Source organism: Perca flavescens, chromosome 4 (genome assembly GCF_004354835.1).
Source record: "Perca flavescens isolate YP-PL-M2 chromosome 4, PFLA_1.0, whole genome shotgun sequence".
Taxonomy (NCBI): domain Eukaryota; kingdom Metazoa; phylum Chordata; class Actinopteri; order Perciformes; family Percidae; genus Perca; species Perca flavescens.
Window position 1 is genome coordinate 30936091 of NC_041334.1, and position 14048 is coordinate 30950138.

The 14048-nt window shown below is 40.5% G+C and overlaps 1 protein-coding gene across 3 annotated transcripts in view; it reads right to left on the reverse strand.

Annotated features, from left to right (window-relative positions):
- The window catches only part of cita (citron rho-interacting serine/threonine kinase a), a 41066-nt gene that overhangs the window by 6155 nt on the left and 20863 nt on the right, over positions 1-14048 (reverse strand). For all 3 annotated transcript variants that reach the window (XM_028575921.1, XM_028575919.1, XM_028575922.1), the window contains exons 22-42: positions 12658-12832; positions 10813-11010; positions 10543-10596; positions 9260-9457; positions 8786-8979; positions 8531-8666; positions 8264-8368; positions 7801-7941; positions 7463-7570; positions 7145-7337; positions 6540-6701; positions 4434-4571; positions 4050-4230; positions 3852-3943; positions 3555-3659; positions 3159-3328; positions 1459-1539; positions 1108-1243; positions 531-670; positions 277-369; positions 34-142 (exon numbers count right to left, since the gene is read on the reverse strand). In XM_028575921.1, coding sequence (XP_028431722.1) covers positions 34-142; positions 277-369; positions 531-670; positions 1108-1243; positions 1459-1539; positions 3159-3328; positions 3555-3659; positions 3852-3943; positions 4050-4230; positions 4434-4571; positions 6540-6701; positions 7145-7337; positions 7463-7570; positions 7801-7941; positions 8264-8368; positions 8531-8666; positions 8786-8979; positions 9260-9457; positions 10543-10596; positions 10813-11010; positions 12658-12832 — 2909 coding nt within the window. The remainder of the gene's footprint in view (positions 1-33; positions 143-276; positions 370-530; positions 671-1107; positions 1244-1458; positions 1540-3158; positions 3329-3554; positions 3660-3851; positions 3944-4049; positions 4231-4433; positions 4572-6539; positions 6702-7144; positions 7338-7462; positions 7571-7800; positions 7942-8263; positions 8369-8530; positions 8667-8785; positions 8980-9259; positions 9458-10542; positions 10597-10812; positions 11011-12657; positions 12833-14048) is intronic.

Below are 14048 nucleotides of genomic sequence, written 5' to 3' on the forward strand. Positions count from 1 at the left end.
ACCATGAATAAATCACAATGGCAGGTGACCTACCTTCCAGCACATACTGCTTCATCTCAATCTCATAGAACTTGTTGGTGCCGATAATGATGCTGTAGCCGGTGAAGTGGATACAGCTGCAGGGCTCTGATGTCTCAATCTCCTGCAAATACAAACAAAAGTTCAACACCTTCCCAAACTCATTACTCCCTGAAGCAATACATCTACTTTGGTACAAAACACTGCCTTTGCTTCAAGACATTATCATTTCCCTATCCATCTGCAAGGCCCACTCACCTTTCTGATGCAGAACTTGTTAAGGCTTTCATTATGTCGCAGAATTGTAATCTTATTGGGCATAGCAGCACAGATACAGGTCCCATTATCAATCTGTAAAGAAAGAAGAACTGAGCAATCAGGGCAGTGGTAAATATCTGCAATCAGACAGAACACTGCTTTGCTATTGATGTTCAGCTCATTAACTCTGACTAAATAACAGTCTAACTAGGAGGATTTTGCTCTGTGTAAGTAACAACAACAACCTAACCCACCTTTCCAGAGGAGAAGAGGTGGCATCCCTTCACTGTCTCAAAGATGAAGGGGTTGAGGTCAGGCTGAGCTGGGAGATGGGACTGCGACAAGGACTGTTTCACCTTCTTAATCTCCACCAGACACAAGGCCCTCTCCTCTCCTAGAAGACAAAACAAACACACCACGTACAGTCAGACGCACAAGCAATATCTTATTTACTTCAGTGCATTTATACACATGATTATAACCAGCTAAAAAGGTCTATATAAGACTAAAACCCAATATGAACCTATATACTACAGTACATTTACATTTAAGGATTATCTGATTTATTAGGGCGGCAGAAAAAGCTTGATTTACCCGCTATGTCAAATTTTCAAAACATGTAATACATCAAAAAGTTGTTGTTCTAGAATAATCAGTTATTACAAACAGCTACAGTGTAGATGTTAAATAAATGATCTGGCAACATAATGAAAGCCTCATTGAGTTGATAATGCTAAGTCTTCTAGAAATAATAGCTTTCACTGACAAGAGAACTAAAATGACTGACTTATAATTGAGTGTAATGGACTCAATTTAATACCATGTACTGACCAGTGATCATCAGCAGCTTATCGAGCTCCTTCAGGATCTGGATCTGGAAGACGGAGGTCAGCCCGGGGATGTGGGTTAAAGAGTTCTTTATGACGTTTAGAGCGTACAAACCCTCCTCAGATCCAACCAACACGATCTAAGGGAAAGGATAAGATAGATCATAAGATTAAGAGCCTAATAAGTTTAACATGCAGAGAAATGGTGAAGCAGTCAGAAAGAGTATCTAACTGGAAGAACACCGATTTTTTTGTTACTTTGGATTAGAGTGTCAACTAAATGCCAAATATAGCAAAATTATAAAAAGTAAACTTCATTATGTTCCTGTTGATGGTACAGGTTTCTGTCTTGTACCTGGTCAGTGAGAGGCAGAGTGCAGTTGATGTCCAAACGGTCATCACCCTCCAGCTTCAGCAGAGAATTGCCCAGAAGTTTCTATTAAGACAAGAAGCAGAAAAAGAGAGACATGGAGCAGATGGAAAGGGCAGGTTAGGCAGATCTTCTACAAATCAGTTGCTTTAGAACAAGAAAAGGTGACCAAGCAAGGATGACAGCCGCAGAGCCTTCACCAACTCAAACAAAGAGATTTATGGTATCTGAATTAGTGAATACATCCTTCAGCATTAATGAATTAAGGATGTACAAGTAATCTGTCAGTCTTCCCAGATAATGTGGAGCATATCAATGCCGATTTTTGGAAATATATAGTTCTTTGGAGTTTTTGGAATTTGATGTTCAGCAAATCACATATGGGTGGAATGTTCAGGTGGGTGTTCAAATACTTTTGGCCATGTAGTGTATTCTGCCGAAAGGCAAACAAAGTGTATTGAACTTTTGAATGCATCTTTGAATAGGTAACACAATTAACAAGGCAGGGGTAACACTTTTTGGGAAACGCTGACATACAGTTTAGAGAAAATATAGTCTTGCATTGCCAGACTCATCTCCACAGCGCTGTGTCAGTGCTATAGTATGGTCTGGCTTCACGATACACATTAACATTCTGAGATGGGGGCAAAAGCGCCCTGGCTTGTTTGTATTACTTTAAACCTATCCCACCCGTCCAGGGCGGTGCTAAGCCCCGGATGCAGCGACAGTGCCTCTGCAAAATAGATAGCGGAAGGGGAGGTAGGCCAGCGTCAGGCTTTATCCCAGCACTATACATCCGGTAAGCCAGACTAGAGAAAATGTAAGACTATTTTATATATTGGGAAAGTGCAATAAACACAACCACCAACAGCAGAAGCCTGCAGACTGAAGTTAAACTCAGGTTGCTAAAGGAATGTGTACATGTGTCGGTCATGTTTCAGTGAAGGGGGCTACAGCAGTGCATGGCTTTTGCAGAAGCATGCATGACATAGCATATGACACCAGGCCAGAGGCGCACAGCAGAGCCTATTCACAACCATGCACTATGTAGGTTTATGAGTGTATGATATAATTGATGTGAGTTTTTGACCAATGAATGCTGCTGTTTTTCACAGGTTACTTCGATGGAACATATTCAGTAACTCAGTGGCGTGTTGACCTGTGCTAAACAGCATCAGCGTTGTATGTGTAGATGTAAACGGCTACTGCATGCTCAGTCGGTCGGTTGACTGAAGCTCAACGTTCGTGCGGCTACTTACTGTACCTGAACCAGAGGGGATAGGTTCTTCTGTCTTTTAGAAACACCTGCCTATAATATGATCCACACAACCGAGTTGAATGGAGATACACACGCACAGTATAATCACATCAACAAAGACGATGACAACACAAAAATATAAGACGTGGATGTTGAGAACATGCAGAGAGAGAAAGAAGAAGGAGGGAGATAAAACGAAGTGAAGGCACTTGCTGATGTTTAATGGAGGCATTTCATATATTTGACCTAATTCTCACACCCAACAATACAGCCACCCTTGGATAAAGTTGATATTTGAAATGTGCACAATAAGCGAGTTTGTCTTGTAAACTGGGCTGTTTTTCTTACACATCCAAAAGGCAAACTCAAATTTTAAACCGAATTAGGCCTTAGACAAGCAGAAAAAAAATCAACAGACAATACTTACAGCATCAGAATCCACTTTGTCTTTAGATCCACGGCTACCAGCCACCACAGACTCCAGTACAGCCACCCAGCGCTGCTTGTCAGGGAAGCTGGGAGCCATGAAGTAGATCGACTGGCCTGGCCAGCAGGTGGTGTGGGGATGAGACTCCAGCTTCAACACATACGGTATGTCTACACACAGACAGACACAGACACACAGACACACACACACACACAGGCTCTCTGGCAAACCGCTTCATTTCACAGCTTAGCAGAACTGTCAACATTTTGTTATATTCTAAGATTCAAAGTATAGATTGGACATGTGGATCCAATTATACATTTGGGGAGAGGTTGATACACTTAACATTCTACAATAGGCTGAGTCGAGCAGGATTAGGTGGTATTGATCCAGTACCTGACTTGGCAGTGTTGATGAGCTCGGAGGCTCCAACAGCTCCATGAACGGTTACCTCTCCATCAGGCAGACAGAGCTCAAACTCCTCCTCAATTTTTATATAGTCTAGAAGAAAAACAACACACTATTTTTATGAGATAGTGCTGTATTGATCTACATTGTAATATAAAGATTTAAATGATTACAAATTGCCTCATTAAGGAATGGATCAGTGATTTTCTGTCACATTAAAAATGCATCTTTCTATTACCAATGAGAATACAGCCATTAAAAAAAAAATAATAAAAAAGTACTGACCTTCTCTGGGCTCAGTATCATAGATCGATACTTTGGTTCCATCAAGCACCACATATTTACTCTCCCAACCCTGCTGACCACGCTTGCCATTTCTGTGTGAGCAAACAAATGCACATTACTGTCAAAGCTGTGAAAAAAAAAAAACAACATATGGTACATGGTCAGTTTGGTAGCAAAAAGACTGAGGTCTGAGGTTACCTAGGCTGCTTCATCCATCCCTCCAAGCGAACATGCCCACTGGCCTCTTTGACCTGCAGTGCGGGAGAGCTTGCCTTTTCTCGGCACAGAGCCTCTGAAAAGTGAGTGGCATACTCGGTTGGCAGACCACAGGTGGCCGGAAGACATGGTGAGCATTTAGGGTGACACAGGGTGTGACACTCTATAATACAACAAAGAGAGGGGAATGAAGAACAATGCAAATTTGTGTTTCTATAAAAGTTCTTAATTAGTAGAATCTTATCATAAATAAGAGAATTCATATTGTAATGTTAAGGGATAATAATTTATATAATAATTTATATAATTTATCCTCTGAACTATGTTCATATTCAGTGCTTCCCAGCTACAGTGCAGGATACAAACCTAGACAAGTGGCAGCCTGTCGTCCAAAATGCACAGTGTCCAGGCAGACGGCACACTTGGCAGCCCTCATGTTGAGGCCCACAGTGAAACGATGAGGGATGTTGTGGTGCATTCTCTCTTTCACACGACGACCAAACTCTGCAATGCAAAAAGGGAAGAATAAGTGGGCAGGGATAGGAGTTACTTTTTTTTTTTTTTTTTTTACAGGCTTAAAATCACTTGAGAAGTCAGCAACAAATCCATGAAATTTGAATAACATAATATAAGGCATATCAATGTTCAAGTATACTAATATAGTTAGTCAGAATCAGATTATGCATGCCAATGACTATGGGCATGACTATGCATTAAAATGCATCCCAAAAACCCATCCAACCATTTACTATCTAAATCACGACTCCACAAATGATGCAGGGGATTAAAAAAAAAGAAGGGAAAATCACATCAAAGTTGACATTTAAGAATATAGTCTTTGGTCAAGTTAAAGCTTGACAACGGGACAGTAAGACAGATGTACAGTACGATATGAGCATGTGTGTTTGTGCAGTATTACATGCATGGAGATGAGCTCATGCATGTAAGAAGACAAACTGTGGTGACTGCTAACTTACTTTCAAAGGTGACTCTCCTCTTTTCTGCGAGGAGCAAGAGGAAAGAGACAGAAAGGAAAGAGCAGTCTAACAAAAGCTATGTGAAAGCAAAGGAACACGGACAGAAAGGAACCTGAATCACAAAGCAAGTTTAACTTGGCCAGGCTACTGTTACCCAAACGTGTCTCTGATAAAATACACATCATGGTCTATCTTATAGTCTTATAACTTACAATGCTGTGATATTAAGCTTTCACTTTCAAGTGAATGCAGTATTTTTGTCATTGGAGGATACTTTTGGAATAGGTTTTTCCATTTAGGACATGGGCTGTTTACACATTTTGATATGATCCACTGAACCTGCCATGCAGCTATGTTGTATGCAAAGGTTCAGTTTCCATTGTGATCATCACCATAAAAAAAGCTTAGTGATGGTGGAAAGCCCAGAATAAAACCAACCCTACCTGGCTAATGCACTATTCTTACTTTGTGAGATAGGCCCAAGCAGGATTGCCAAGTTAGCTGGATAAATGCACAGTGATTGTTGTTTTATCTTCAGTCCAATGAGTCCATGTCCCCCGTTTTGGAGCAAGCTCCAGGTTTAACATGTACTGAGCACAGTTATCCAATTTTGTTTAAACTTCATAATCCTGCTTGGTAAAACAGGCCATAGAAAGAACACACACATAAAAACACCACATAAACACAATAAGTGAACACAGAGTCCAGTTGTGCTAAAGCTGTTCGCATAAGGGTGAACACCCCTATGACAGACACTGTACAGCTTCAAAACAAGGATTCAAATTCATTGAATTTGTGGCTAGGGCAGCATTGAGTTTACCAGTGTGTTTGGTTATTAGTTTATCGGTTTATATCAGGGCTGGACAGTAACGGCCATAGTAATAACTGGATGAAACAGGGTTAAAATGCTGACACTTAAACGGTGTAGTGTGACTGTATTTCACAGTAGAGGATTTCAACAGCAGGACATACAACAGTCTGACTGCCGCTAAAGATACGCTAAAAGACACAAACTGGCATTTGATCACTGCTGTTGTCGGAAAAACAACACAGATGACTAAATGCTGTGTTTATTTAAAACGGGTAAACCTCATGGTGCATTCAGAGTTATTGTAAAAAAAAAAAACATTTCTCATCTGTTTTTGTCTTTTAACATAGCCATTATAGCATTGTTTCATTATTAAAATGTGTGGTATAGTTACATAAGAAATTAATTTTATATATATATATATATATATATATATATATATATATATATATATATATATATATATATATATATATATATATATATATACACACACACACACACACACACACACACACACACACACACACACACACACACACACACACACACACACACACACACACATACACTCTTGCACTTCTGGTTAGATGCTAACTGCATTTCATTAGCTCTGTACTTGTACTTAATGACAATAAAATTGAATCTGAATTAGTATGTCTGCGCACGTATGTGTGTGACACTAACCTTCAGGTGTGGAGTTCTCCTTGCAGCGGGTAGAGGGGTTGAGAAGGCTGCTGGGGTTGGGTTGATGTTCTGGGGATTTGACAATTGCTGACATGAGGATCTGATGTCGAGCCTGGGCCGGCGTGGCAGGAGCCCCATGTTCCTGGGCTTTGAAATGAGCCGCTGTGTTACCATAAACAAATAAAACAACCTGACATTAGACAGTAATAGCTATTATGCTATATATCTGGCCCCATTACCAAATTAATAATAGATATAAAATCGCAAAGAACCTGGTGTAGGTAATGGAGCAAGATGCTGCCATGGCAACTCTGTTAAAAGATGTCTGGTAACAGATAAGGGAGGAGGAGGCACAATACAGGCTTTTCTGAGCTGACAAAGGTTGTCATTCCTCATCTCCAATGGCAAACCTAACTTTATGGTGGTATGAGTTTTGATGAAAAATACATTATTACTGGAGTCAAATCAACAACAATTAAATATTTTGTTATTACAGGGCCAGCTACAGAGTATCATCCCATTCCTTGCTGCCAAGGGATGCCAAAAGATATAAAGCCTGTCCCATATCTGGTGCAGTTACTGTGCAGCTAAACACTGGGACCTACCCTCCTCTCTAAGGGATCGCAGCTCTATCCTCATCTTCTGCAGAGCCTCTTCCAGATCAGCGCATCTTGACCGCTCCTTATCCAAAGCCAGTTTCATGTCACCATACTGCATGGGAACTGCTGGCTGGGCCTGTGGAGCCAGCGCCCCGTTAGTCGTGGTGCCTACGTCCTCCCGCCGCCGCCCAAATATACCCTATTCAGAGAGGGAAAATGTTACTAATACTATATAAGAACAAAACAATACAACCACATTTTTAAATAGAATCTGTTTATCAATCTAATGTGGCTTCAAGTTGTCATAAAATGTTTTCAAAAGACCTTCTTTTTCTTGGTGGGCTGGTCCATTTTGGCCTGGAGGAAGTCAATGAGTTTAGTCTGCTGGGAGATGGTCCCCTCCATCTTCACCTTCTCATGGGAGTATACAGCCTGCAGGAAAGAAAACAGATCTTCAGAGAAGGAAATACCTCTGAAGACAACCTTAAAAGAGTTCACATGAATCAGGATTTAATTTATCCTCTCTGTCCCCCTGAGACACCCGGTTGCTTGCCAACATCCGTCGCACTATTCTAATACTATTCTAATATCTAACTAGAGAGAAATCTAACCCTAGAGACCACTGTATTTCCTCAAACAGGAAAAGGTATTGCATTGAGCACCTGTATATTCTCCAGCTGATACTCCAGATCGGTCCTCTCCGTCTTGAGCATGTCTGTCTGGTCTAGGGCATCCTGCAGGCCTTGGGTAAGACGAAATATGTGGCTCTTCTGGAGGTCCATCTGCTGCTGCAGCTTCCCTTGCTGTGGGGACACCAGCACACAGATATTTAAAGTAAGAAATCATATTTTAAATCAGCCACATTCCGGAGTGGTAGCAAATATAATTATTAACTTTATTAAAACAAGATGTGTTTTTTTAAAGATTTTGTACTTTGAATTCAAGTATTTCAATTTACATGAAATACTTTAAATCAAATTACATTTCTTTAAGCATAGGCTAAAACTGACTCCTGGTTTAATTTTTTTGAATGAGTGAGTTATAGGGGACAAGTCCATAACATAAATGTAATTTACATGTAATAAATACAGGTGTGTGTTTATGTGATTGCATTTCACATTCTACCTCTTCCATCAGCCTCTGTTTAAGTTCTCTCTCCGTCTCCAGTTTCTGCTGTAAGCTGCGGGCGTTCATCTCCAGCATGGTGTGCTTCTTCTCCAAATCATTGAGCTATGAGAACATGTAAGTGCATGTTATATAGTTGCAAGTAAAAGTTAAATTCACACCTCCACAAACAGTGTGGATTTTCTCTCTTTAACCCCATCTTCAGAGGACGGAAGATGGAGTTAAAGTTAGATCATAAGTACATTTGTTTAAACACTTGTGACTCACAGTATCAGACAGACTTTCAGCCTTCAGTCTCTGCTCCTTTAAGGCCTGTTGTAAGGCCAGTATCTCAGCTTTGTGCTCTTTGACTGCCAGTTCTACTGCCTGGCGAGATTCAGTGCTGCGCTGGTCTGCTCGCAACCTGTAAAAAGCACAATATCAAGTCTTAGAATAGCAATACATTTTAATATGGAATGACAGTCATCCTCATGTAAAATAACAAAGACTAAGTATATTTAAGTGTTCATGCTTGTTTGTTACCTGTTCTGCTTCTCATTGTCCAACAGCCTCTGCAGGTCTCTGGTGCGTCTCTCGGCTTGGCTTTTTTCGTCCTCCAGGGCACCTCTCCAAGCCTCCCACTGCCTCTCCTTCTCCAGCAACTCATCATTTAGGGACTCCAGCTCCACCACCTGCTCCTCCAGCATGCTGCATGTGGTCTTCAGTGTCTCAATGTTCTGGGAGGATATAAGAGCAAAACTGAAGAGGGAATCTTTTGGACAAAACAACATAATTGTTGTCTCTCCTTTCAGTTACAGCACAATGTCTCAGTATTATGAATCTTAATGATAGGATGCATCACATCTTTGGTCTGAACTAGGAGGATAAATAAGGATAAAAACACAACTTGACTTGTTACAATATCTCTAACATTCCACTATATCTATTGATGTGAGGTACTGGAGGTTACAGTGAATTATGTTCAAAAGCTTTCAAGCATTTGCGTATGTGCGTTACCTGTTTCTGGTTGTTTAGGTGCATCTCGCGGTCAGCCACCTCCTTCCTCAGCCTGTCCACTTCCTGGCTCAGCTGCAATTGGTCCTCCCTCTCATCTGACGCTTCATCAAGCTGTTTGGACAGGTAGAAGTTCTGGCGGTTCAACTCAGCATTCTCCTGACTCAGCTGCGTAAGCTGCTCCTCCAGATCAGTGATCACCTAAGGCAACACAAACAACTAGAGGTGTTAGTCTTGCTTATGGAGGTGCTTAACAGATATTTTTAGGTTCTGGCCACAAAAGCCAGGAGAAAAGAATCACTGAAGTAATAGCACAGCTGGGCTACTAATACATTTAGATCTTTACAATACCGTAATGAAGCAATGTATACTGATGGTGAAGTTACTTCCAAAATCCCACTAGTAAGAGACTTGTGTTGGCCATGAAGGAATTAGGTAAAGGATGCTTTATTAAGGGAGTCAAAAATCAAATAACATCTGCAGACACTCTGACAAGACAGCCGACCCTCAGCAGAAAAGGCAGTTGGACTGATCAGTCTCCCCGAGTTGGTCAAAAAAGTGCTTTGGAACACACCAAAACGACGAGACGTAATACGTCTCCCTAACAGCAGGCTAATCTGCATTGTCGCCCAAAAATGAAAACCGGCAGCTGATTGGACGAACATGTCACGTGGGTATGGTTTATCCGGAAATTCAAAGACAGACTGTCATGGCGGCTTGTTCAGAATACGATCTCATATTGTACTAAAAGGGTTCACCGAAATGTGTTTCTGAAAACATCTTAAGCGAGAAATAGGCTGTGCAGTTGCTGAATCTGTCTTCATTTCAGATCAACAAAGGTCAGTTTAAAACCTTTGGACGGACGATGGCACGGAACACACGGAACAGACTCGAGTCACTGACCTCGCCAGACTGTCCAACGGCCAATTATCGGCTCGGTGTGTCTTGGGCTTTAGAGGTTTTATTTAAAAGTTGAAGGAGGTGAATTGTTGAACATTTTACATTAATGTTACCCATCTTCTTGTTATTCATGTCAATCATTTAGTTACAGTAAATATGTAAAAAGCACCATATGGACTCAAGTGTTTGGGCAAAGTTGGAGAATGCCCTATGAAAGCAAGCTGCGCTTCCTAGACCAAAACGTGATACAGTAGACTACATTGCTACATTAGAATGAAGGTTTAAAATTGAACATGAATCATCAAATATTTAAATAAAAGAATATACTTTAGAAAATTGTTCTGCTGCTGCAGAAAGCAGAGACAAAAGGCTGTGGCAGCACTTACTGAGCAGCTGTCTCTCAAGGCATCAAACTTGCGCTGAATTTCATCTCTGTGATTCTGCGGGAAACAAGAGCAAATGACTGCTACATAAAATGGTGAAGAACGATGTATTGCTGACGACATTATTTAAAATAGACTGAAAACGTAACATGACCTTTCCTTCGGACTGCGTGCATAACATAGATTGCCTACATCTGAATATTTTTGTGTGAAATGTATATGCATGTATTTCTATGACGTGACTCTGATTGCACACATATGGGCTTGTCTTACCCTGAGGGCAGTGATCTCCTCTTCAGCCTCAGCGGTGGTCTCCTCCAGCTCAGTCTTTGCTTGCTGCAGCTGGCTCTCCAGGGCAAGACGTGCAGCCTGCAGGCTGCTAATCTGGGACTCGCGCTCTTGCAAGGAGAGGGTCAACTCTGACACCTGTCTCTTGATCTCCAGCTTCTCTTCTTCATGTTCTAGGCCCATCTACGAGGAAACAGGACTAGGGTGAATGCAGTGTATATCACAGTATAAATCAGACGTGAAATCGATTGTATTTGCATATAATCTTTAGCATTTGTTAACCTGCTCAGTGTAGTAGCTCAGATTGTACAGTAGATGTTTTTGGACATCAGGGCAATTCAGAAATTGGAGGGAATCTAAAAGGTCTGTTGTGCTGACATTTTTGGTATTGGTATTGGTATTGTTGATATGAATTTGAAACTTTCAGTTTCTTATATAACCACGAAACTATACAACCTGAGGCATCCAGGCTAACGTCCAAGAGTTTTTTTTAAATAGTCCGTACTGGTATTAGGATGGGCGGGCGGGTGGTGGTGCTGGAGTGGGTAGGGATGAGGTGTCCAATGTGGAATATTTTGTCCCCGTCCAAAATTCCTAATAGCTGGCCTGCATTTGCTTCCAACTCAATTCTCAGATAACGAAATGTAGATTCAATCTCTACGATTAAGAACAAAACACAGAGACAGCCCAGCCTAAAAACCTAAAAGTGCATGGTGAAAAATAAGACATCTATGTAATTAGATTTAAAATGTCAAACTGGTTAAGTTTTTTTTTTTATTATTATTTTAAAAGAATGTCGGCCCATTCTCTTCTGGTAAAGAAATCACGTTGAGACACACAAGGATGCATTTATCTTCTTCAGAGGTTTCTGACTATTACAGAGATGAAAAGGGTGGATTTAATCTCAAAGTACATCTTTGTGTGTGAGTGTGTGTGTGTGTGTGTGCAGAAAGAACAGCAATTAGTGCCAATCTGTGTATCACATCTCAGTAGGGAATAGTGTGTGGAGGTAGAGTTATGACATCTAGTCAGCAGGTTGTCTGCCACTAACATTGGCAGACAGCACATAAGGGGGTGAGAGCTCTCAAAAAGGAGAAAGGGGGCATTGTTGTTTTCAATTACGTCAAAATTATTTTTATAAAATAGGTTCGCATCGGATGCATGTACAGCTAATGGGTTTTGCAGTGCATTTCTCAAAGTGGTGGAGAAACATTATGTACTTTTAAAACTCTAACTAGTTTAATACATTATAATTCACAGATGAGTTTTAAACATCCAAAATAGGCAAAAAAACTACACTTTTCTTCTTTTTCTTTAATGTATCAATGTGAGACTTCATAGAATTTTCTAGAAAAGTTATAAAGCTTTCAAAGGGAGGTCAGACCGCAGACCAGAGTTTATAGACAAATAGCATCTTGCTCAAGGATACGTCTGCAGGGTGAATGCTTAACAACATGGGAACTAACAAACTATTCATTGGCCATGCTACTATGTCCTGCTTTATTTTTATATGGTCAAACATATTCTCACCTGTTGTAATGCAACTATACTGTTCCAGAGATAACACATGAAGGCGGTGAGCTCCACTGGACCAACAGATACATCTTGTGTACAGGCCCAATGGCAATTTTGTAGAGGTGCAATTATCAACCTACAGTATTTAATTAGCTGTTTATCTGAAAGGGATCTGAGCTTGCTAGCTGATCAGATGCCTTAATCCCTTTGGTGGATTGTTATAAATGTAAGGCTACACTGTGTGCTAGTTAAAGTGAATTACTTAATCTTGAGCTAACAGATTTTGCCTTGTATCTTTGCTTCCTGTTGCCTCACCTCCCGCAGCCTGCTCTCCAGCTCCAGCAGCCGGGTCCTCTTGGTCTGCTCCTGCTGACTCATCTTCTCCAGGTGCTCTTCCAGTTTGGCGTTTTGGGACTCTAGCTTGCCTGCCTGAGACTCCAAATAGAACTTTTGTTGCCGAAGCTCTGAGATCATCTCCTCCTGGGCTTTCCTGACAAAAATATACACAAACAGATGACTATTACATTGCCTGTAGGAAGCCGACACCTTTCAAAAAAAAAGTTTCCTAGCATTTATTTAACATATAAAGATGTAGATAGGAAGTTTAAGTGGCATTACTAATGTGAGCCAAAAATTTTGAACAAGAGTTAATTCAGTAAACAAAATTGTATAGATTAAGGTGGGGACATTTATGTTTTAAGTAGGGCTGTCAATCGATGAAAAAAAATTAACTAATTAATTGCACAATTTGCTGTAATTAATCGCGATTAATCGCTTTTTTAAATTGAGACTGAAGCTTATAATAATGGATATTTAAATGCTAAATCATTTAACTTTGCAAATATGAAGAAAAAACCAAACAAGGAAAGGTTCTGCTAAGTTCAGAATGTTTAATATCTTTCAGAACAACAGCAGCAACAATTTGGCTTATTTAGTCCTGCTGAAGGCTGCTGAAACGGCTAGAAACTGTCTGACTTGGGAGCAGATTTTTGTCACCGTCCCCGGCTGCTGTCGCCTGCTCTCGTCTACTTTACAGGCGAGGCGCAGTTCATCTCCAACGAGCCGAGTAGCGCTGCCTGGTGTTATGGAGACGTATTACGTTTCTCAGCCGCCACATGAAGTAAACAAACACAGCTGCGTTAATTTCGTTAATTTTTTTTAACGGGTTAAATATTAAAAAATTAACGCGTTAATTTTGACAGCCCTAGTTTTAAGTTATGATTAGTTGAAGCTGCATTTTCTGTATTTAAACCTGTGATAAATTACTGTTTTGGCCACTTGGGGACAGCAGACACAAGTTGTGAATAAAACAGTGACATATCATCACCTTTCAAGTTTATATGGCAAAGTTGTTATTTAGACAACCAGCAGTTACAGAGCAACATTATCATCATTTTTTTGTTTCTGATTTACTGATGAATGTGAGTTTAACATTCATGCTCTTTCACAATTCTGTGGGAAATATGTAACTCTTTAGCTGCTAAAAGCTCCACTATACTCACCAGGCTGTCGCTAACTGTGTCTGTCTGTTTGGTGCTGATCAGATAGTGTACAATTGTTTTTTAAAACTTGTTCCACTGAAAACGGCTATCTACTGTGCCTGGAAACGACGCTATGAGAGTGGTGAGAGTAAATCAAAATAGTAAAGTCGCAGCCAGACAGCTAAATAAATGAGCTCAAAGTCAGTATAAAGCTCTGTGAAGCCG